This window comes from Pocillopora verrucosa, chromosome 1, assembly GCF_036669915.1.
Source record: "Pocillopora verrucosa isolate sample1 chromosome 1, ASM3666991v2, whole genome shotgun sequence".
NCBI classification, from domain to species: Eukaryota; Metazoa; Cnidaria; class Anthozoa; order Scleractinia; family Pocilloporidae; genus Pocillopora; species Pocillopora verrucosa.
This window is the reverse complement of record NC_089312.1, coordinates 3,048,731-3,072,800: the sequence shown is the minus strand read 5'-3', so window position 1 is coordinate 3,072,800 and position 24,070 is coordinate 3,048,731. Positions and strand designations below refer to the sequence as shown.

At 36.3% G+C, this 24,070-nt stretch overlaps 1 protein-coding gene across 6 annotated transcripts in view; it reads right to left on the bottom strand.

Annotated features, from left to right (window-relative positions):
* LOC131777639 (uncharacterized) overlaps positions 1 to 24,070 on the bottom strand; it is a 37,737-nt gene that overhangs the window by 6,585 nt on the left and 7,082 nt on the right. For 3 of the 6 annotated variants that reach the window (XM_066163365.1, XM_066163377.1, XM_066163369.1), the window contains exons 3-8: positions 11,778 to 12,037; positions 10,440 to 10,707; positions 8,186 to 8,257; positions 7,880 to 8,008; positions 1,858 to 1,984; positions 932 to 1,284 (exon numbers count right to left, since the gene is read on the bottom strand). In XM_066163365.1, the coding sequence (XP_066019462.1) occupies positions 932 to 1,284; positions 1,858 to 1,984; positions 7,880 to 8,008; positions 8,186 to 8,257; positions 10,440 to 10,707; positions 11,778 to 12,037 (1,209 nt within the window). Of the gene's footprint in view, positions 1 to 931; positions 1,285 to 1,857; positions 1,985 to 7,879; positions 8,009 to 8,185; positions 8,258 to 10,439; positions 10,708 to 11,777; positions 12,038 to 16,527; positions 16,658 to 24,070 lie in introns of those variants that run through there. The other 3 variants (XM_066163392.1, XM_066163370.1, XM_066163385.1) reach the window with 3 other exon arrangements.

Genomic DNA, 24,070 nt, shown 5'->3' with positions numbered 1-24,070 from the left:
CAGTATGCTTATTCTCCATATTGTTCTCTATACATTTTCTAAGGTGCTGAAAAGGAGAATTTGTTGAACAATCAAGAGCTTCTTTAGCTGGTGATCATATCCTTTATTATGTTTGATTCAGGGGTGATATTGTGAGGAGAAATTAAATGCTAATCACTCTCAGGGGTCAGGGGTCAAAGGGTTAATAGGTGTCAAAAAAATGAAAGCAGCATCACTGCTATGATGCTGAAAAAGGATAGACTAAGGAGGAAAAAATGATTGTGAAGTCTAATTTTCTGGCTAAAGGACTGTTGTAGGTGGTAAATGACTGATATTTCAGCAACCTTTGGGCCATCATCAATTTCACGCGAAACGTTGTTTGTCAGTAGAACATATGAGTCTGATTTGCGAAAACTGATCGGTCTGTTTTACCGCGGTGTGATTGGCTTTAAGTGTCAGAAAGCAAAACAAACCAATTCAAAAAAGGACGAAGCATACCAACAAACTAGTAGATAAGTCAACTTGCACTGAACCCAGAAATCTCGATCAGACATAAAAGTAACAAACAACTCCACACTGGACTGACTTCTGCTCAGGTCAACGAAATGCTAAAAAATTTCAACGTAATCAGCTCTTTTCAGGACTATATACCCTCACCCAGGTTTTCAGAGCAAGAAAAGCAAATTTCAATTGAGTGTCGAAAGTAACCCGTGATTGATTTGTTTTTGCTTTCCTTTGCTCTTTGATTGGTCCAGAAAACTCAGGTCACTCTTCAATCAATCACAAGCAAAATTAAAACAAATCAAGACTTGATCACCCGTGTTTTCCCGCGCTTTACTTTGAGTTCTCAGTATTTCCTTTCTTCTGATTGGCCGTCATGATTATAGTTTGTACTTTGGTTTTGCAACACTATCCAAAAACTCACTAACAATCATCATAAATGACATGTAACCTGCACCTGATGCATGCCAAGTCTCCAAATCCTTCCATTCGTTGTCATGTAGATCCACCAATTGCTTGATAACCACTTCATAGCCCTTCAAATCACTTGCACTGTGCAACAAAGCCACAGTTACGTTTCCTTCGTCATCTCCACTTAACTCTAGGTCTGGTGGACCATCGTGTGACAATTCAATCACATTGCTTACCAAAAGCTCATCACTAGAAATGGGCGGACTGCGAAGTTTAGGAGGCCATACTGAACAAGTAAATAACAAAGGTTTTGGCACAGCCCCTTCATGAAATGTGACATAAGCGGCTGCTTCCGGTAGGTTCCATACATTACCTTTTTCTGTAACTTCACCCCTGAAAATAAGGTTGGCAATAACAGTTATGCTTTGGAACATTAAAATATAACCAAAAAATGTTAAGGAGTGATGACATTTGTCCTCAAAGCTACCTTTGAACAAACATATGTTCTATCCTGGGGCTAATTTTGCAAGGCGCTTTTCTTTTGTTTTTACTTTTGAAAAAAAAAAGGGAAGAAACTCTGACCAAGGTCTGTGCACGAACTAAGCTTCCTTACACCACTCCTTTTTTAACCATGGATTTATCTTTACACCTGTGCAAAAGCCACATGAACCAGCGATAGATATTTCTAAGTCTGTAAGGGTAGCTCACAGTCCTCTACAGAGTTAAAAAATGCTTAAAGTCCCATCAGAAAGAAGTCATCATCTCTCAATATTAGATGGTAAAACCATTGCCACCCTCATCAATTAATCTTTTTAGTTCGAAGTTCATTGGGCGTTCTGTGATATTAATTAACTTTTTATCATCCACTGATTACTAATATCGATTCTCCAAACGAACTGGTTAACTCTTGTAATGTGAGCCATCTTACCACTGATAAATTGATGAGTTAGATATAGTAATTCTTACCTAAAAATGACAGATCTTTCGATCTCTTCAACATCCCGTAATAGATCTTTCTTCAGTTCTAAGTGTTGCACAGTATCTGGTTCCATCTTAACATCTACCAACTGGGATATCACTCCTTCCATGGGAACTAAATGTTTTTGATGAAACAAGCATACAGATAAGCAAGGAGCTTATAACACTTCAAACCCAGCTCCTTATTCTCAATTGTACATTGTACAGCAAGTTTATCTAATTAACAAATGGACAGCGGTTTAGCATGATCTGCTCTCTAATTGAAAATGACATTTGTCATCACAGTAGTCAAAATGTCTTGGATTCACAAGGTGCAACTGCAAATTACCTGATTAGATTATGCTATTACTGCCAATTGTGGTAAAAAAAGATCTTGGTAGATTAAAAGAAATCAAAAATGTATTAAATTGATAGCAAATGGCATAACTCAATAATTAATAATTCAATAACCAAACTTAACCAAAAAAGTAAGTCATCACCAGTTACTATTTCCTCTTGAATATAAAACAAGTAGAGTTAATTAATTTATGATTAACTGCTTTAAAAACTGAGACTCAGTAACAATTTCAAAATCATCCATTACAAGTGAATTTTTTTCAAGGGGGAGGGGGAGGGGAAAGAGCAAGGGCTTTTTTTTCTGTCATGCCAGAGATTTTCTATCACATATTAAGGAGGCCCGGTGGCCAAGTGGTAAGGACACTGGGTTTGTAGTCTGGTAATCCTGTGAACAAGCCCTCCACCCTGCCACCTCCCAAGATCTGATTGTTAACTCTCCCCTCTAGCTGCTACACATTTCGAATTGCTTGTGAATAAGTTACTGTAATATGGTGTCAGATTGATGCAGTATACTAGGACAGCGGTTGTTTATGTAAAAGTATACATCCGGGAAAGTGTGAGCGCGGGAAGATTATAAAAGAAACTTGTACTGTGTGTACTGTTGTTGTTCGCCTTCGTGGCTGCCTTTTGTGGCATACTTCTTCATTTTTAGACACTACAAATTGGCGACGAGGATGGCGAATTCAGTAGAAAGGGCGCTTCCACCTCTAGATTTAACAGGGTCTTCCTCTCAGGTCGCGGAACGATGGCGACAGTGGAAACGATCGTATCAGTATTACATCGATGGCAAGGGAATTACGAATCCTTCTCGGAAAACAGCTCAGTTACTTCATTTAGCAGGTATGGAAGTACAAGATATTTACGAAGATATTCCAGATCCTGGACCACTGAATGCTAACGAGGATAATGAGTATGTGGTGTGTCTGCGAAAGTCGGATGCTCATTTCCGAGCCGAGGACAATGTACCGTACGAGCGTCATGTCTTTCGTCAACTTACGCCGACAAAGGGAGAGACCGCCGATAAGTTCATGGTTCGTTTACGTAAACAAGCTCGTCATTGTAATTTTGGTCCAACTTTGGAAGAAAATTTACGGGATCAATTGATTGAAAAGTTGCCTAATGTTGAGCTAAAGAAGAAGCTATTGGAAGTCGTTAATATTACTCTGCAAGCAGCAATGGATAAAGTTCGAAAGTGGGAAGCCTCACACGAGCAGGCAGGTCAAATGGTCATGCCAAGCCAAGAACCTGGAGCAGGTACTCATGCAGTTGAAGAACGTCCTGGGCGTGGAGACAAAGGGAAAAGCGTTTGTTTCAACTGTGGTAAAGAAGGTCATTTTGCCCAAAGTACAAATTGTCCCGCCCGAGGTCGCAAGTGCAGCAAGTGTGGTAAATATGGTCATTATGCCAGCTATTGCAAAGGGGGAAGGAACTCGAAGCCTGGAAAACAAGGTAACAACCAACAACGGGGAGGCAGACAGAAGCGTCATGGTAAGGGGAGACAGGCAAATCATGTTGAGGGTCATTGTAACGAGTCAGGTGAGGATGACAGTTTTGCTTTTACTATAGAAGAACAGACATGTGCTATGTCAAATTCCTCTGAACCCGTTATCTCAGTGAAGATTGGTGGAATCAGCAGAGATGTGTTGATTGATTCAGGTTCTGCAAGTAACCTCATTAGTAAAGATACACTGCAGGAACTTAAGTATCAGGGGCTCAAGATTGAATTAAAACCTTGTCTGAAGAGATTGTATGCTTATGGGGGTCGAGAGCTTAAAATTGAGGGCCAGTTTCAGACAGAAGTTTCCGTACCCAAAGCAAAGGTTGTGGCAGATTTCATTGTTGTTGAATCCGGGCGTTGTTTGCTGGGATATTCGTCCACCACAGATCTTGGAATCCTTCGTGTGGATCTCTCGGGAACTCTTGGGACAGGAGACTGTAACACTGTTGATGGTACCTTCGTGGGAGGACTCAAAGCAAAATACCCCAGTGTATTCCAGGGAATTGGAAAGCTTAAAGATTATCAGTTGAAGCTACACATTGACCCCAGTGTAACTCCAGTCGTTCAAAAAATGCGACGAGTACCTTTTTCTGTAAAGGACAAAGTAACTGCCAAGGTTAACGAACTCCTTGAAAAGGACATAATTGAGAAAGTCGAGGGGCCTACGGTGTGGGTAAGCCCAGTCGTTGTTGCTCCTAAACCGTCCGGGGACATAAGGTTGTGTGTCGACATGCGGAGAGCCAACGAGGCCATTATTCGGGAAAGATTGCCCATACCAACCATAGATGAAGTCCTTGAAAGTCTTAATGGGAGTGGTGTTTTCTCGAAGTTAGATTTAAGGTGGGGTTTTCACCAAATTGAGCTGGATCCTGATTCAAGGGATATCACTGCTTTTACCACCCATGATGGTATATTCCGCTACAAACGTTTGAGTTTCGGTGTAAATGCCGCACCAGAGAAGTACAAGCATATCATCACCCAGTCAATGGCAGGTCTACAAGGGGTGTCAAACATAGCAGATGATCTTATCGTTCATGGTCGAGACACTGAAGAACATGATAAGAACTTACACAGTGTGTTGCAACGTCTTAGTGAGAAGCAGCTGACTTTGAATGCTGAAAAATGCACTTTCCGAATGACTAAAGTGGTATTCATGGGTCTTTTGCTGAGTAAGCATGGCATCGGCCCAACGGAGGAAAAAGTCAGAGCAGTTGCAGAGGCAAGTCAGCCTCAGACACCCTCAGAAGTCCGTAGCTTCTTGGGGCTCGTTGGATTCAGTGCCAGGTTTATACCCGATTTTGCTACCACTGCTGATCCCCTCAGAAAACTTGCAAGAAAAGGGGAACCGTTCGTTTGGGGCAAGGAGCAGGAGCAGTCGTTTCAGAGATTGAAGAGTCAAGTTGCAAGTGCACCAGTCCTAGCTTACTTCGATAAGGACACACCCACCCGTGTTATTGCTGATGCAAGTCCTGTTGGACTTGGCGCCGTGCTGGTGCAAGAAAAGAATGGGGAAAGCCGTGCCATCTGTTATGCTAGTCGTAGTTTGAGTCAAGTGGAGCGTCGTTATAGTCAGACAGAAAAGGAAGCACTAGCCTTAGTCTGGGCTTGTGAACGCTTCCACCTCTACTTGTACGGGCTTCCACAGTTTGATCTGGTGACAGACCATGAAGCACTTAAAGTCATCAATTCCAGGAAGTCTAAACCTTCAGCCAGAATAGAGCGGTGGGTTCTGCGTTTACAACCGTACAACTATCAAGTTTGCTATGTGCCTTCAAGAAAAAACATCGCAGATGCCCTTTCCCGACTGACGAAGATACCGGCGTCAGACAATTCCGCGGAAGATGATGGATATGTACGCGCGATAGCTCTACATGCTGTCCCCGCTGCATTGAGAATCAAAGAGATTGAACAAGTCTCAGCACAAGACTCTGAGTTGCAAGCACTCAGAAATTGTCTCATCGAAGGGAAATGGGACAATGCCCCAAAGCAGTATTTGCCAGTGCGCAATGAGTTGACTTTTATTTGCCATGTAATTCTCCGGGGGACAAGAATTGTTATACCCCAAGCACTTCGCAAGAGAGTCGTTAGTTTGGCACACGAGGGGCACCAAGGAGTCACAAAGACAAAGGAGAGACTTAGAACAAAAGTCTGGTGGCCTGCTATGGATCGTGATGCCGAGAAAAGATGTGCAGAGTGTTACGGGTGCCAGATGGTTACAAAGAACGTTCCACCCCCACCATTGAAGTCAACACCGTTACCCAACAAACCATGGGAAGAAGTAGCTGTGGATCTAATGGGTCCGTTACCTTCTGGAGAACACTTGTTAGTTCTCGTTGATTATTACAGCCGGTGGATAGAAGTTGATGTTATCCGAACAACTTCCAGCAAAACCATCATTCATTGCTTGGATGCCCAATTTGCAAGACATGGGTTGCCTAAAGGTCTGCGTACCGACAATGGCTCAAATCTTGTATCCAAAGAAGTAGAAGATTACCTGAATGAAATGGGGATTGAACACCGTTACACAACACCTCTATGGCCAAGAGCTAATGGCGAGGTAGAGAGACAAAACAGGTCGCTTCTTAAGTCCATGAGAGCAGCCCATGCAGAAGGACAGAATTGGAGAGAGGAACTAAACAGGTTTCTTTTGGCGTACAGGTCCACGCCACATTCAACCACAGGAAAGAGTCCCGCCGAGTTATTGTTTAGGAGAAAGCTAACAACTAAAATGCCTGAGCTAGTCAACGTTGAAGAGGAGGAGCTAGAAGTGAGCGACCAAGCCGTTCGTGATCGGGACAATCAGAGAAAGCAGTTTAACAAGGACTATGTGGACAAGAAGTTCCATGCCAGAGATCGAAATGTGAAAGAAGGAGACAGTGTTCTGCTTGAGAAGAAGAAAGAAAATAAGCTGTCACCTTGCTATGAGAAGGAACCATATCAGGTGATATCTCGTTATGGGGACCAGGTGGTGTTGCGATCGCCTCAAGGTGTCCAGTACAAACGCAGCCTTCAGCATATTAAGTCCTTTAATATGCCAGATCCAGAAGAACAGGAAACGCCACAACAGGACGCTAAACCACGGACTGAACCTAAGTCATTTGAGACGCCACCTGTGGCAGAGGATCAAGTACCAATGGCTGAATCACCACCAGAAGATGTACCTTCTACTGTACCTACAGCTGAGCCGCATGTGAGAAGATCCGGTAGAATTACGAGTCGTCCAAAGGCTCTGAGTGACTACGTTCTGTACTAAAACTAGTGACATTGGCATTTTCATATTACTGTTCGTTGTTATTACATGAGTGACATTGAAACGTTGTTTTATAAGCTGAACGACCAAGGCTATGTTTATGTTTAGCGTGATTTTTGTCTTGAACATTTGGAATCGAATTGAACTTTTACGGTATCTAAACAAAGTGGAAGTTTGTTATGTTTCTGTCTTTCGAGGTCAACCATCTGAGCGAAGAAAGAGAGGGAATGTAGTATACTAGGACAGCGGTTGTTTATGTAAAAGTATACATCCGGGAAAGTGTGAGCGCGGGAAGATTATAAAAGAAACGTGTACTGTGTGTACTGTTGTTGTTCGCCTTCGTGGCTGCCTTTTGTGGCATACTTCTTCATTTTTAGACACTACAATTGAGATAACAACTTCGACCTGATAAGCATGAATATACTCATGACCTGTTTGCTAGATAATGTTTAGATACTATGTAGGAAGAAGTTACTTGTTAATCAGGGTTAAATGGTTCCTTGAGTTCAATTCCTTTGGTGTGCTTTGTATATAGCTAACTGCAGCCTGCCTCCTGCCAGTTGGGGTTTTTACACCCCATGTTTAATTACCATGTTTGGGGCCAGATCGTTCGTATTGGTGCTGAGATGAGCCATATTGGGGGGACTGGTCACAATTTTATAGGTACACAAATACATACCCACACATACATTCCTCATATTATCAGGTATGTTGAATTAAACTGATCAGAGTTGATTTATCTTGTGACAGCTAGTAGGGGGGGTATAACTGATTGTAATTCAGTAACAATTTATCACAAAAACTATTTTGGGAGAGAGATTGAAGGTTCTTCAAGTCTGCAAAGAAATTTTACATGATTGATCCTTGAAATGTCATGCTACTGGATAATTAACCAACTTAAAATTTAATTTTCCTTTTCTCCTTACCCTCAAACTTCCTTCTCTTACTAGAGCTGGATACCCCAGAAGTTTCAGGTTCTCCAATAGGATCAAATTTATGTTTTTGAGCAGCTGAGCCACTGTCTTCCTCTTGCTTTACTTCAGTGGAACCAGAAGCTGGTAGGTCAGTAAGAGAGATGAAACAGTAAGGGTAAAAATGTGATATTCAAAGTTACATGATATTTGAAATATTCAATTAAACACACTAATCGACTAATGAGAGTGCATGTAAGTAGATCTTGAATATTTTATAAATAGTGATAATCATGAACACTGATTGATTATTAGTCTTACACTGTGGTCTGCCAGAACCAGTTGAACATGGCTGCAGGCTCACATAAAAGTCAGCAAGCTCCTGGTCATAACCTGTGGGTTGCAATAAACAAATTTGGAAAATTAGTAAGATTTTGTTTTATGTTTTCTCCCAGGTTTTGGTACTAGACAGATGGTTCCAACAAAGAAAGAAAGAATCTTGAGGATATCATGTTTTCATAACATTAACCATCTGCTGAGCCATAACTTTATTAAAAGACTGAAACGACCAATGAAACCCTTCTAAGTAACTGAAAAAGTTCTCCTGCAACTGTATATCATTTGCAATCCTGTAACTACCATGATCAAATGCAGATATAACATAACTGGAGTTGAAGGATGACAATGTTCCCAGTAGGCAAGGAGCTTATAATATTTCAAACCTAGCTCTATGTCAGTAATACTCATGTGCCATTAACAGATGCAAGTCGATCAATCTAAAAATTTCTTAGATGATATGCAATCAAAATAGTGTTTAATGTAATGTAACAGTGTTGCAGCCATTTGCTTAATATCTGGTTACGGCTTTGTTCACCCAAAGTCAAAAACAATGATCATGATGAAAATGATATGAATAACAACATTAACTATAATAGAAATACCAATAACAACTAAGTAATAATGATTTATAATTATTGTGGTTATCATATAGTAACCCTGGTGAAAATCTTTTAAGGATCTTTAAGGATCCTGCAAGATCTTCATGAGGACCTTTGAGGATCCTCTTGAGGATCTTCATGAGGATCTTTGGAAAATCTTTGAAGATCTTCAAAATTCTTGTTAAGATCTTCAAGGATCCTTCATTTTCTTGCCAAGATCTTCAAGGATCTTTAATTTTCTTTCCAAGATCTTCAAGGATCTTTGATTTTCTTGCCAAGATCTTCAAGGATCTTCAAAGTTCTTGTCAAGATCTTCAAGGATCTTTGATTTTCTTGCCAAGATCTTTACAGATCTATTACTTTCCTGTCAAGATCCTTGAAGATCTTGTCTGGATTTTCAAAGATCTTTACAAGAACTTTGAAGATCCTTTGAAAATTCTTTGAGGATCTTCCAAATTCTTGTGAAGATCTTTGAGGATCTCTCATTTTCTTGCCAAGATCTTCAAGGATCTTGTTGAAAACTTTGAAGATCCTGAAAGATCTTGGCAAGAAAACTGAAGATCTTGGAGAGAAAATAAAAGACCCTTAAAGATCTTGACAAGAAATTGAAAGATCTTTTAATATCTTGGCAAGAAAAAGAAAGATCCTTGAAGATTTTGGCAGGCAAATTAAAGATCTTTGCAAGAGATATGAATATCCTTTAAGATCTTGACAAGAATGTCAAGATCCTTGAAGATCCTGGCTAGGAAATGGAAGATTGTTGAAGATCTAATGGAAAGAATGATATACAACCTTCGAAATTTTGACAAGAATAAGAAAAGAAAGCATACTTAAATCCTCAAAGTAAGTTAAAAATAAAAACTGAACCAAACATAAAAAAATGAAGATAAAACTTTTTTTAATTGCTAAATGAGAATTACCCTTTCTCTTCTAGTAGGACTACTTCTACACTATTTCTGTTTAGATTTTAGGTTAGTACTAAGATTTTCATTTTCCAAAAAACCTAGCTACAGTGCAGCTTAAAGATAAGAGGACCAAAATATGTGTGTTAAACTTGTCTAGGACTTGATTACAATCAGACTCAGACAACTCTTAAGGAGGAGGTAAACATGAAAAAAGACACTTTTTTCTATATATTTTCTGAACCATATACCAAAGAAAAGCTTAGGAATCACAGATACTGAATACAGCTAATATGTTGCCTTCAACTAATTTTTTATTTGACATCAGATCAATTTGTCAACCACATGGTGTGGAAATTTTATTTGTGCTTATTTACATTGAATTGCACTTGAAATCATGTTATTACCAATATTAATTCTGCTGTATCTAAGGAACTTTTAGGAAGCAGTAGAACAAGTTTCTAAAGCACATTGTAGAGTAAATATCACAAGACCTGAAATGGGTAAACAAAACATACATATATGTACAAGCTACAGAGGTCTACCTACATCACAGATTAATCAAAACAGTCAGGTCTGCAAGCTTTAATGAAATGGTAATTTGTATGTATAGCTTGTAGCTGTATGGGAGTAAAATACACTTGTAGAATGCACTCAGTTATGATGGTTAAAACATCCTGTTCATAAAATTCATGGATAGGCTAACTTTTAAATGTGTTATATTCTAAGCCCTACCTTGCAAGGGCTGAAGGCCGACGTAGTGTAATTCATGGACATGTCCCAGTACAAGATGCTTGCTTTGGTCAAATGGAACATCTGGTTTGATAATTACTTTAACTAAACCTGGAAGACTACTAATCACATGAATGGCTATTTGATAACAGTTAGCTGCAGCCCAGAGAATCACATGATCACCCCATGTGCCATCTCGTTCCATGTCTTTTAAGTAACCATCCCATGTTGCGTGTCCTTTAACAAAGTGAAACAGATCTGTTCCATCCACCTTTGAGGGAAAGTCCAACAAGAAAACATGTAATATTAATAGTAATAGAGCAACTAGTAATGACTCAATAGGGTAATATTTTCCTATAATGAATATTACATTCAAAAGTATTCAAAGACAAATACGAGACTCTTTAGTTGCTAAGCTCAATAATCATTAAGAGTAATTCCTGTGTAAGTTGGATTTGGGTAATTTTTACAACTAACATATTTAATCTTTAAAATAATAGCAAAAAAGGATCAATTCAATGCTTTCAATAAGATTTGAGGGAGGTGGCTACCTTGGTAAAGCACCCAATGGAGAATATTCCTCTTGTTATCCCTGTACTTCCATTCAGAATAAACTGACTTCAAACTGAGTTTTTGGTGTTAAAATTCCAGAGATGATTATGAAACTTTTGTCTCCTTTACAACAATTGTTTAATTGATTGTTTTATTTCAGATCAAAATCTTCCATTTGCAGACATGAAAGCCTGCTTCCTGAGTTTCACACAGAAATTCTTCTGAAATTTGAGTCAGTGTGTTGTTGGAAACTCAAAATCCTTTTTTGCCCGAAACATATGAAATGTATGCTGGATTTCAGAATAAGACAATATCAATCATATTTATCAAAACTCATTTAAAAAGATAAAAGTCAACTGAAAGAATGCTAGAAGACCTCATGGTGTTTTAGGTCTCACTTCATGAGTTTGCTTGAAAGCTTTCAAAGTATACCTGGCAATTTACAGCAGAATACCTGCCAGAGCTCCATCAGGTGCCAGGTCTTATTGAAAGCACTGCTATTTAAATGAATGATTATAAACAAGTTTATCAGCATTATATTGCTCACAGTTGTTCTTAAAATAACATAGCAATAACCTAAAACAAGGAAGACATTGTAGTGATACAAAGACAAGTTATCCTTTCTAATTGTGTCAACTTCAACTTCATGTATTACACACACTGATTTTTTTCCCTGATCAAAGCCATGATGTTCTAATTATAATTCCTAACATTTGACTTGAATGCGGAACAGAAGATACATTTTTAGTATCTGCTCTAGACATTACACATACTTTACCAAATACTCACCATTTTTGGGTGCTCTCTTAGATAATGAACCAAGGAACGCCTTAATTCAAAATGATGGATCTTTACTCTTTTGACAATCTCCAGTTGCTCTGACAACGCATAAAACATACAATTTCCTAACCCTAGATTGTCAGAAACTCTATAGCCCTTTTCTGAAGCAATCTTCCTTAAGTCTGTGAGTACGTCTGTATTTCTGCTGATCTTCGATCTACTGACATACTGTTGCTGCTGTTGAAGATTACAGATGACTGCACTCTCACCTAAGAGAAAAACAACTTGGTGACCATTACTTTATACATGTACATGAAAGGTTGCTGACAAAATCATGGCATATGGCTTAAGAAGAAAACAGTACGAACTATGTGGGTTGAGGATTGAGGATTTGGGAGCAGAGCGAACAACAGTTTTCAAAGCTTAAGATATTTTAAAAGAATTTGTTGCAAAATGATAATGTGACAACAAAGGTATACTGAGTAAGGTCAACTACAAGAAGATTTTAATTAAGGGGTTAGTTTCTAAAACAACTGTGCTTCTGCATCGTTGGGAGAGTATAACAGAGTAACTGTGATATGTGGAGTATCTCATATGTAGATTTGCCCTGTACAATTTAGTTTTATTGAGCATGCTAGTGTTTCTGCTGTCTTAATGGTTCTTGCTTTCTGAGATACAGTGCAGATTTCTAGTGTGACCTAGAGTTTTACACTGGAAGAGCCCTTAGGGTTACTGATAATGAGGTTGAAATCAAATTTCCATGTCATCAAAGTTCTACTCTGTATGCGATCTTGCGATAAGGAACTTGATTTCAACTCACATTGCTGTCCATGAGAAGAGTTGACCCGAAGAAAGAGCAGGTACAGAAAGAATAGTAAAGTTATTCACTCCGTAATTTTAACTTTGATAACCTGTTGTTGACTCACAGTATTTCTCTCGCGTAAATGCGTATGATTACGAATATTTTAACACAAGCCTTTGAAAATAAGTGAATGGTGAAGACATACTTGATACATGAGCTACTTTTTTTCTTTTTTCAGGACGATTACGTCGCCTCTTCACGAGCTCCGGGTGTAATTATTTGGTTTGAAGGGTAAGAAGATTCATGAAATATGAATTGATGCGATTTCCGTCGCTAGGGAATGACTAGCCTTCTCCAATTCAATATGTTTTCCGAGAACTCGTGTTAGGCATTATTTATCGATGATATTTTTTCGACAAAATTATTGTGCCTTTAAATTCAATCTGATAAACCATAGGACATGTGACTACAAGTAATGTTTGGGACAAATCTTCCAGTCTTAAGTTACAGTTAACTAATTTTCCACAAAATGTGGCTCTTATTTGGTGCATATAAGCAGATAAATCTAACAGTGCTAAAACATAATATTGACAGAGAGGATTTCTCATACAGAAAACCCAAAAAGATAGGGAATATTTCTATAACAAATAACCATTGAGGAGGGTGGGATGGAAAGAAAATGGCGAATGAGGTTCAGTGTGCACTGAAGAGGCTATTGAGCATTTGAACTCTATTCCCAAAGCAATCTTTCTTTGTGCTTCAGCATATAGCTTTACTTCACTAGTAACAGGAACCACTGAATTAAGTCTGTAGATGTTAAATTTATGCAACAGCCAATTCGAAGCTAAGTTTCCAAAAACTATCAATGTTTTCCTTCGTAGTTTGTCGAATGACATATATTTACATATTTAGATTTCCTCAGTTTCCACTTTCAACCTGCTCTATTCTGAAGTTAGCAGACACATGAAGTATCCATGAATTGAAATATCTGAAGGTTTTACCATTATAGGATTGCTCTTGAGTTCAATTATTTTCCAACAACCCCTTTTGAGCATGGTCGAGTGAAACAGCCTTATGTCATCTATGTGTTTCAGATTGTCCTAAAGCTTTCTTCAGTTCATTACACTGTTCAATAGCAACAATTACTGCCTTAACCCTTTAACTCCCAGATCCAATTTTTAATTCTCCTTACTGTCAGTTATACAATTCTTATAATGTTAGTTCAGAGGATTTAGTATTGGATCAACTAATTATCCCTGAATTGAAATTTTTCTTAATTCTTGTCACTTATTTGGTCTTGGTCACTCATGGGAGTTAAAGGAATAAATATAGCACCTTAAATGGAATTTTTCTGACTGTCAATATCTCTCACATTTGATTAATATTTATTTTATGTTTTTCTTTTTCAGAAATTATTACATGTCCATCATTTTCTGACTGCTCATATTGTGATTTTTTGAAGGCAGGAAATCTTAACAGGGTAGGTATATATGTTTTTTTTTCCATTTTTCCCTCTTTAATATAAGACATATATGTAAGGATTTTTTGTGTCTCATTCTCATGGGAATGAAAAATGTTATTATGGGCTATTCTCTTTTTTTCATGAATATCAGTTTGCTTTGAATATAAAATATAATGTTAAAGTAGCAAGATAAGCCATTAATTAAATTTGCATCAATCTTTAACCAGTGGTTCGATCCTTTGAATTTGTGCTCAGGAGTATAATTGAATGTTGTCATCCTTCAATAGTGTTTGACACCATGTCTTATTATGTTGGACCTTGCAGCTGAAATGCATGTAATGATTAGAAAGTTGCTTTGGTTGTTACAGGTGTAATGACCAGTATAGGATGCAACTGCTTGCTCTCATGCAAGGTTCTGTATTTGTGACCATCCATATAATTTTTGGGAGAAAGGTGATAGCAAGCTTAAGCTCACAACAGGCTTCTACTTGAAAACATCCATGTTTATAATTATCAACTTCTTGATTAGCAAAAATCAAAGGTGGAACATTTGGCTGTGAATGAGTTGCATTAGGATTTAAAGCAGACACTTTAATTACTTTTTCTCATGTGGAGGTTACTTTTGATGATGTTTGTAGCATATTGAAGCACAAAATCTAACTCAGTGCTAGATGAATTGTGACAATTACATGTAAACAATCCAATATGTTCAAGATATTCATAAATCACAGTTATACAGCCAAAATGTTTGTGTAAAAGTATATTTCATTGGATGGCCAGAGGGATTTTTAGGGGATGGTAAAAATAATGAAAATCATTATGGCCCATACCATCTTACAACTGCTTAAATGATGAAATTTAAAATATTTCATATCTAGCCCAATCATGGATTTTTAGATTAAGGAGACCTTTAATTGTTTAGAAAATAATAATCTGAAAGTTGACTTTGTGGCATTAATGGCTAATAGAGGCTGTTTATTTTTTTCCAATGAAAAGTTTGTGAAAATGGCTGGCATGCTGAAAGGTTTAAAATGATTTAAGTAAGACATATGTATTCATTGAATCTCACCAGAGGAACAAAGCTAACAGAACTCAACACAAGGAAGAACTTGTGGATAAGATTTTTTCTAAAATGGGTGTACTTTGTACATGTAAATAAGAGCAAGTAACATTATTTTGTTATGGATAGTACATAATGTCCATAATAAAACCAGAACTCTTTTTTTGTTTTCTCTGAAATTAAAAACCATTTTTTTTTGTCAGCCTGGCTCCTTGTTCACTTTTTAGGGGCCTAAACTTGAGTGTTGTAAATTATCGAAATCCTGGAAAACACATGAAAACATAAAGCCCACTTCATGTAATGGACATCATATTAAAGACATAACATTAGAGACATCACATTATAGACATATTATATTATGGACATTATGACTGCATGACTTTAATTATGGTAATTCTCTTTGGAGAAATAAATGCTACATGCATACCAATTTTGTTCAAATTTATCACATCCAAGTTTTCAGTGCTTTTAACTTAAAACACCATTAACATTATAACCATAACAACAACTGTACATTGATTAGAAGTAACACCACGCTAACTGAGGAGTATAAATTTTTAAAAAGAGTAAGTTCAAGTGTGAATAAAGTTTTTTGAGACATACATGTATATTTAGAGTCAGCACCTTCTTTTATAATATCTGAAGATAACAAATTAAAATATAACATGCAATGTTTCAGAAATGTAGCTTAAAACAAGCAATACTTCAACTTTCAAAGGTCATTGCACTGATAATACTATAGAGAAAGTTGTCAATTCATACAGTTCAGTGCAGTGTAACTTTCCAAAATAGTATCAACTGGCTTATTAACAGTCAATGAATAGTACTCTTACAAAAAGTTCAGAACAATCCAAGTTTTGTACTTAAAGCAGTGTTCAACTACTGCAATCTGCAGCTAGTTTGATTATTTATTTGAAAACATTTTCTTTTTGAAGATATTTAAAAAGCCTCTTGATATATGAAAGACTTGGAACATGGAAACATCCAGTGCCTTTAAGCTCTTTGGAGTCATAGAAGACTCTTCTCTTGTGGGCGATATCAATATTGCTTCTCAGAGGCCAGTTAAATGTTTTGACAACTTGGTGAAGAAATTTGATTTCAACCTCATTATCAGTAACCCTAAGGGCTCTTCCAATGTAAAACTTGGTGTCACACTAGAAATCTGCACCAGAAAGCAAGAACCAAAAGACAGCAGAAACACTGGTTAGAGCATGCTCATTAAAACTGAATTGTAAGGAGCATGCTCTTTATGGAATACTCCAGATACCACAGTTACATGTACACCTAAGTTTAGTATTGATGTTATGATTATCAGCTGAACCAAAAAAGAGAATTAACTTGTAATTGGGCCTGATTAAGATAAATTTATCAGTTCTGACAAAGTCAATTATCAAAAGTTCATATTAAATAAATAAAAATATTCCCTTATTCTTACCAGTGTAAGAAAAATTTCCACAGCGTAATGTCCGTAACAAAAATTGTGTGATGTCCATAACAGGAAGTTTTTACCTCAAACACAAAATCTAAATACAGAATAAGGAATACAACTAGATTTTAAAGTTATGCAATCCGCACGATGTGTTGATGTGTTGTGTGTGTGTTCTCATCTTTGTGCCTGAAATCATATGGAGGGTCACATTTGGTCAGCCTTTGTGAATCATGGTGGTTTTTTTTGTTGTTGTTGTTTTTGTTGTTGTTGTTTGTTGTTGTTTTTAATTCTAGTTGACTTTTGATAATTATAAATGAATAAAGGTGGTATAAGTTTATAAGGAAACTGTCAGTGGTGCTGCCTTGGTGGGAGAGTATACCAGGATAATTTAGTATTATCAATTGAGTTGGTAAGGTTTAAAAAGATGACATTTTGAGTGTTAGCCCTTTGTCAGAGCAAACAAATTGTCAGCTTTCAACCTCATTGCAGAGGCGAATTTACAAATTAATTTATCAACTCTGCTGACACTAAGAAAGTACTTTGATACAATTATATAATGTTGCCGTTAATACCACTTATAACCTTGGGGCACCTGGTAGTGCCCTTATTTGTGACTGTCATTGTCTTTCATAACTGATATATAGTAACTGTTGTTCTGCTGCTTGTCTTTTCAGACTTTCTGACATTATCCCTGATTCAAGGGTTATTTTCTTGAACCCCAGAAAACTCTATACAAGGTAGGAGGACTTGCTGCTCTTTTTTTCTCTAATTTTTGAAACTTGTCTTCATTTTGTCAATCTGTATTAACCCTTTAATTGTCATGAGTGACCAAGACAGAATTTCTCCTTACAATATCAACAAAATATCAACCAGAGAAGTGATGAGAGTAAAGAAATGTATAAATTTGGGGATGATTAGTTGATCCAATATTACTGTAAATTCTCTGAACTAACCTTATAAGAATTGTATAGTTTGGAGTAAGGAGAATTACAAATTTGATGTGAGAGTTAAAGGGTTTACTTAATAACTTATTTGCAGGGAATAATTTTGTCCTGTTTGCATATGTTTAGAATTCTGCATGCTTTTATTTCACTCATATCCATGTAGTATCAATTATTTTTTCTGATAATGTTATGTCAAGAACTATGCATTATATCACTTACCTATTTAATTATGTTGTGATCGATGGTTGTGATTATGTTTGGCTACAAACATGTGGAAATACTCTTAGAAAATGTTGCTGAAATTCTGGTGGTCCTTTTAATATACTGCTGGTTGAATTACTGTGTACAGTTAGGTTTGTGGAGTGCTTTAACTGTATGTTGACTTATGAATATTAACATTTGAGAGACTCAATTTTATGCTGATTGAGCCATCTCTTTGGTTCCTGTGTTGGGTGGTAATTTGGTCACTGATTAAGACTTATAAATGTATATAAAATCAAAGTTTAAGCTCCCCTCCCAAAACAGGAATATGGAAGATCTTGTGCAGAAATCTGGTTCCATCCTTGACAAATTACATAATCACCCGACACTTACATGTCTTGGGAAATTAGTACATTCTTGCAAACTGTCTATCATATAGCTTTTGCCAAGTTAAACCTAACTTAAGTCCTTCAAGGTACCCTTTGGCGATTAGCAGCTACCATGTTGATTTTGTGTAAATTATTTTTTTCATGTAGAGAGGTTACTTCTGATGATGTTTATAGCATGTCAAAGCACAAAATCTAACCCAATGCTGGATGAATCATGAAGATCATGTAAACAATCCAACAAATTCAAGATATTCATAAATTGCCATTACATAAAGCCATTGACGGCCAAAACATTTGTGTAAAAGTATATTTCATTGGACGGCAAGAGCAATTTTTACAGGATGATAAAAATAACCAAAACCATCATGACCTATTCTTTTTTACAACTACCTCAATAGTGAAATTTAAAATAAATTATTTCATATCTAGCCCAATCATGGATTTTTGGAATAAGGGGACCCTAAATTGTTTCAAAAATAGTAATCTGAAAGATGACTTTGCAGGAAATGGCCAAGAAAGGCTGTTTATTTTTGTCCAATGGAAAGTGTATGAAAATAGCTGGCATGCTCAAAGGTTTAAAATGATTTCAGTAAGACACAATTGTATTCCTTAAGTCTCCCCAGAGCAACAAAACTAACAGAACTCAACGCATAGAAGAACTTGCAGATAGGATTTTTTCCAAAATGGGTGTTCTTTGTAAATGAGAGCAAGTGCAACTGGCTTACTAAGAGTCAATGAATAGTACTCTTACAAAAAGATCAGAACAATCTAAGTTCAGTTATTAAAGCAGTGTTTAACTTCTGCAATCTGCAGTTAATTTGATCATTTATTTGCAAACATTTTATTTTCAAAGATATTTAAAAATCCTCTCAATATATGAAAGACTTGGAATATTGAAAGGTCCAGTGCCTTTCAGCTCTTTGGAGCCACAGTAGACTCTTCTCTTGTGGACAATATCAATATTGCTCCTCAGAGGCCAGTTAAATGTTTTCAAAACTTGGTGAAGAAATTTGATTTCAACCTCATTATCAGTAACCCTAAGGGCTCTTCCAATGTAAAACTTGTTGTCACACTAGAAACCTGTACTGCATCTCAGATAGCAAGAACCAAAAGACAGCAGAAATACTAGTTAGAGCTTGCTCAATAAAATGGAATTGTAAGGAGCATGCTCCATATGGGATACTCCACCTACCACAGTTACATGTACACCCAAGTGTGATATTAATGCTTTGGTTATCAGCACAACCAGAAAAGAGAATTAACCTTTAACTCCCAAGATCTAATTGTTAATTCTCCCCTCTAGCTGCTACACATTTCCTTGTAAATTAGTTATGAGAACTTGGTGCTAGATGAAGATAGCAGCTTCTACCTGATAAGTTTGAATATTCTCATCACCTGTTTCCTGAATAATGTATGGATTTGTAGGGAGAAGTTTTACATTAATCACCTCTGGGAGTTAAAGGGTTAACTTGTAATTGGGCCTGATTAAGATAAATTTATCAGTTCTGACAAAGCCAATTATAAAAAGCTCTTAGATAAACAAAACTATTCCTTATTCTTACCAGTGTAAAAAAGAAGTTCCAGTGTAATGTCTTTAACAAAAATTGTGTAATGTCCACAACAGGAAGTTTTTAGCTCAAGCTCAAATCTAACTACAGAATAAGTGATACATGTACAATTAGATTTTGAAAAAGCTGTGAAGCAGCTTAATTTGTTCCTATTATTTTAAAATAATAATTGTCTGAGTAGTCAATTCACAGGGGAAAAAAGTGTCAAGTGAACACAAAAAATTGTAGGTTGATTTTTTTGTAATGTTCATAACAGAGTTTAACACAAAAATTTTGGAAGCCTTTGTGAAAGAAAGGAAAGTTTCTTTTTCTGCTGATGGTCATGTACCCTGTGAGGAATGTTTTTACAAATTATACATTGAAAACTGTGCAAAATAAGTTTGTTAAGGAAATTACTTTCCAAAAAATTGGTCTCTGAATGTAATGTCTGTAACATGGAATTGCCCTCATGATTCTCGGAATCATGATGGCACATTTCATTTCAAATGAAACGGGTGTCAAAGTGACTTTTAGGACTTTATTATGTACTTATGATCATAGGAAAATTGTGCAGGTGGATTTTACTGATGAAAATAGAATCCTATATAATTTATGGTTAATGATAGAACCGAAGTGTTATTGAGTAAGGTGTAAAAAGAGATGAATATGTAATGAAAGGTTTTAAAATTGAATGCTCATCCAGCTTGTAACACAAGCATGAAGGGGTGATTTTTTCTAACAATAGCATAAACAATAACTTTCTATTAAGCTGTTGTTTCTTAGCTCTGCCTGAACAGTTAATGAGCTAGAGTGATATTCCCTGAGGAGGAAAGCCTACGTAATGTATGACCAATCAAAGCTCTCCAGAGTGCAGTTCACTGATAATATTACAGATCTATATATCTTTCACTACTGTTAGTAAATGTCATGAGAACAATGGGCATTCTGCATGATGAGTTGGTGTGTTGAGTGTGTGTTATCACCTTTGTTCCTAAAATCATATGGAGGGTCACATTTGGTCAGCCTTTATGAATCATGGTGGTTTTTTTGTTGTTTTTGTTTTTTTTAATTCCAGTTGAATTGTGATAATTATAAATGAATAAAGGGGGTAAGTTTCTAAAGAAACTGTGGTGCTGCCTCAGTGTGAGAGTATACCAGGATAATTTAGTATTATCAATTGAGTTGATGGGGCTGACATTTTGAGTGTAAGGCCTTTGTCAGAACAATTGGGCTGACAAACAAATTGTCGGCTTTTAAACTTGTCACAGTAGTAAATTTACATTATCAATTAACTCAGCTGATAATATGAAATTACTTCGATATAATTATATAATGTTGTGGTTAATGCCACTTATAACCTTGGGCCACCTGTTAGTGCCCTTATTTGTGACTGTCATTGTCTTTCATAACTGATATAATTATTAATAGTAACTGTTGTTCTGCTGCTTCCCTTTTCAGACTTTCTGACATTATCCCTGATTCAAGGGTTATTTTCTTGAACCCAGGAAACTCTATACAAGGTAGGAGGACTTGCTGCTCTTTTTTCTCTCATTTTTGAAACTTGTCTTCATTTTGTCAATCTGTAAATAACCCTTCAATTGCCATGAGTGACCAAGACAGAATTTCTCCTTACAATATCAACACAATATCAACCAGATAAGTGATGAGAGTAAAGAAATATATAAATTTGGGGATAATAAATTGATTCAATACTAAATTCTCTGAACTAACCTTATAAGAATTGTATGGTTGGGAGTAAGGAGAATTACAAATTTGATGTGGGAGTTAAGGGTTAATAATGTATTTGCTGGGAATAATTGTGTCCTGCTTGCATATGTTTAGAATTCTGCACGCTCTCATTTCACTCATATCTATGTGAGTATTAATTATTTTGCCTGGTAATGTTATGTCAAGAACTATGCATTATATTAATTAACTATTTAATTATATTGTGATCAATGGTTGTGATTATGTTTGGCTACAAACATGTGGAAATACTCTTAGAAAATGTTGCTGAAATTCTGGTGGTCCTTCTGATATACTGCTGGTTTAATTACTAAGTACAGCTAGGTTTGTGAAGTGCTTCAACTGTATGTTGACTTATGAATATTAACATTTGAGAGACTCAATTTGGGTCACTGGTTAAGACTTATTAATTCATATAAAATCAAAGGTTAAGCTCCCCTCCTAAAACAGGAATATGGAAGATCTTGTGCAGAGATCTGGTTCCATCCTTGACAAAGTACATATGGATTAGAAATTTTCACCCCATGCTTGCATGTCTTGGGAAATTAGTACATTCATGCAAAGTGTCTATCATAGGTTTTGCCAAGTTAAACCTAACTTAAGTCCTTCAAGGTACCCTTTGGCAATTAGCGGCTACCATGGTGATTTTGCATAAATTATTTTTTTCATGTGGAGAGGTTACTTTTGATGATGTTTGTAGCATGGATGTTGAAGCACAAAATCTAACCCAATGCTGGATGAATAACGAAGATCATGTAAACAATCCAACATGTTCAAGATATACATAAATTGCCATTACATATAGCCATTGACAGCCAAAGCAATTGTTTAAAATTATATTTCATCGGATGGCAAGAGCAATTTTTATGAGATGATAAAAATAACCAAAACCATCATGACCTATTCTATTTTACAACTGCCTAAATAGTGAAATTTAAAATATTTCATATCCAGCCCAATCATGAATTTTTGGAAGAAGGAGACCCTAAATTGTTTAAAAATTTAGAAATTTGAAAGTTGACTTTGCGAGAAATGGCCAAGAGAGGCTGTTTATTTTTGTCCAATGAATATTAAGTGTATGAAAATAGCTGGCACGCTGAAAGGTTTAAAGTGATTTAAGTAAGTCACATACATTCATTAAATCTCACTAGAGGAACTGAACTAACAGAACTCAACACAAGGAAGAACTTGTGGATAAGATTTTTCCGAAATGGGTGTACTTTGTAAATGAGAGCAAGTAACATTATTTTGTTGTGGACATTACATAATGTCCGTAACAAAAACAGTCCTTTTTTCAGTTTTCTCTGAAACTGAAAACCAGTTTTTTTTTGTCTGCTTGGCTCCTATTTTACTTTCTAGGGGCCCAAACTTGAGTGTTGTAAATTACCAAAATCCTGGAAAACGCAAGAAAAAATAAAGCCCACTTTATTTTATGATAATTATGTTTCAGACATTACATTAAGAACATCACATTATAGACATTATACTGTATTATGGACATTGTGACTGCATAACTTTAATTATGGTAATTCTTTTGGGAGAAATAAATGCTACATGCATACCAATTTTGTTCAAATTTATCACATCCAAGTTTTAGTGTTTTTGACTAAACACTAACAACAATAACCATAACAACAACTGTACATTAGCAGTAGCAACACCACACTGACATGATCGAGAGTATAAATTTTCAAAAAGTTTGAGTCTGAGTGTGAATTAAGTTTGCTGATAGACATATCATATTTAAAGTTAGTACCTTCTTTTATAATATCTTAAGATAAAAAATTAAAATATAGCATGCAATGTTTTAGAAATGTAGCTTAAAACAAGCATACTTCAACTTTCAAAGGTCATTGCAATGATAATTTTTTTGAGAAAGTTGTCAATTCATACAGTTCAGTGCAGTGTAACTTTCCAAAATAGTATCAACTGGCTTATTAACAGTCAATGAATAGTACTCTTACAAAAAGTTCAGAACAATCTAAGTTTAGTAATTAAAGCAGTGTTTAACTACTGCAATCTGCAGTTAGTTTGATCATTTATTTGCAAAAATTTTCTTTTTGAAGATATTTAAAAAGCCTCTCAATATATGAAAGACGTGGAACATTGAAATGTTCAGTGACTTTCAGCTCTTTGGAGCCATTAGTAGACTCTTGTGTTGTGGACAATATCAATATTGCTCCTTAGAGGCCAGTTAAATGTTTTGACAACTTGGTGAAGAAATTTGATTTCAACCTCATTATCAGTAACCCTAAGGGCTCTTCCAATGTAAAATTCAATGTCACACCAGAAACTTGTACTGTGTCTCAAAAAGCAGGAACCAAAAGACAGCAGACACACAAATTAGAGCTTGCTCAACAAAACAGAATTGTAAGGAGCATGCTCCATATGGGATACTCCACATACCACAGTTACATGTACACCCAAGTGTAATATTAATGCTTTGGTTATCAGCACAACCAGAAAAGAGAATTAACCTTTAACTTCCAAGATCTAATTGTTAATTCTCCCCTCTAGCTGCTACACATTTCCTTGTAAATTAGTTATAAGAACTTGGTGCTAGATGAAGATAGCAGCTTCTACCTGATAAGTTTGAATATTCTCATTACCTGGTTCCTGAATAATGTATGGATTTGTATGGAGAAGTTTTACATTAATCACCTCTGGGAGTTAAAGGGTTAACTTGTAATTGGGCCTGATTAAAATAAATTTATTGGTTCTG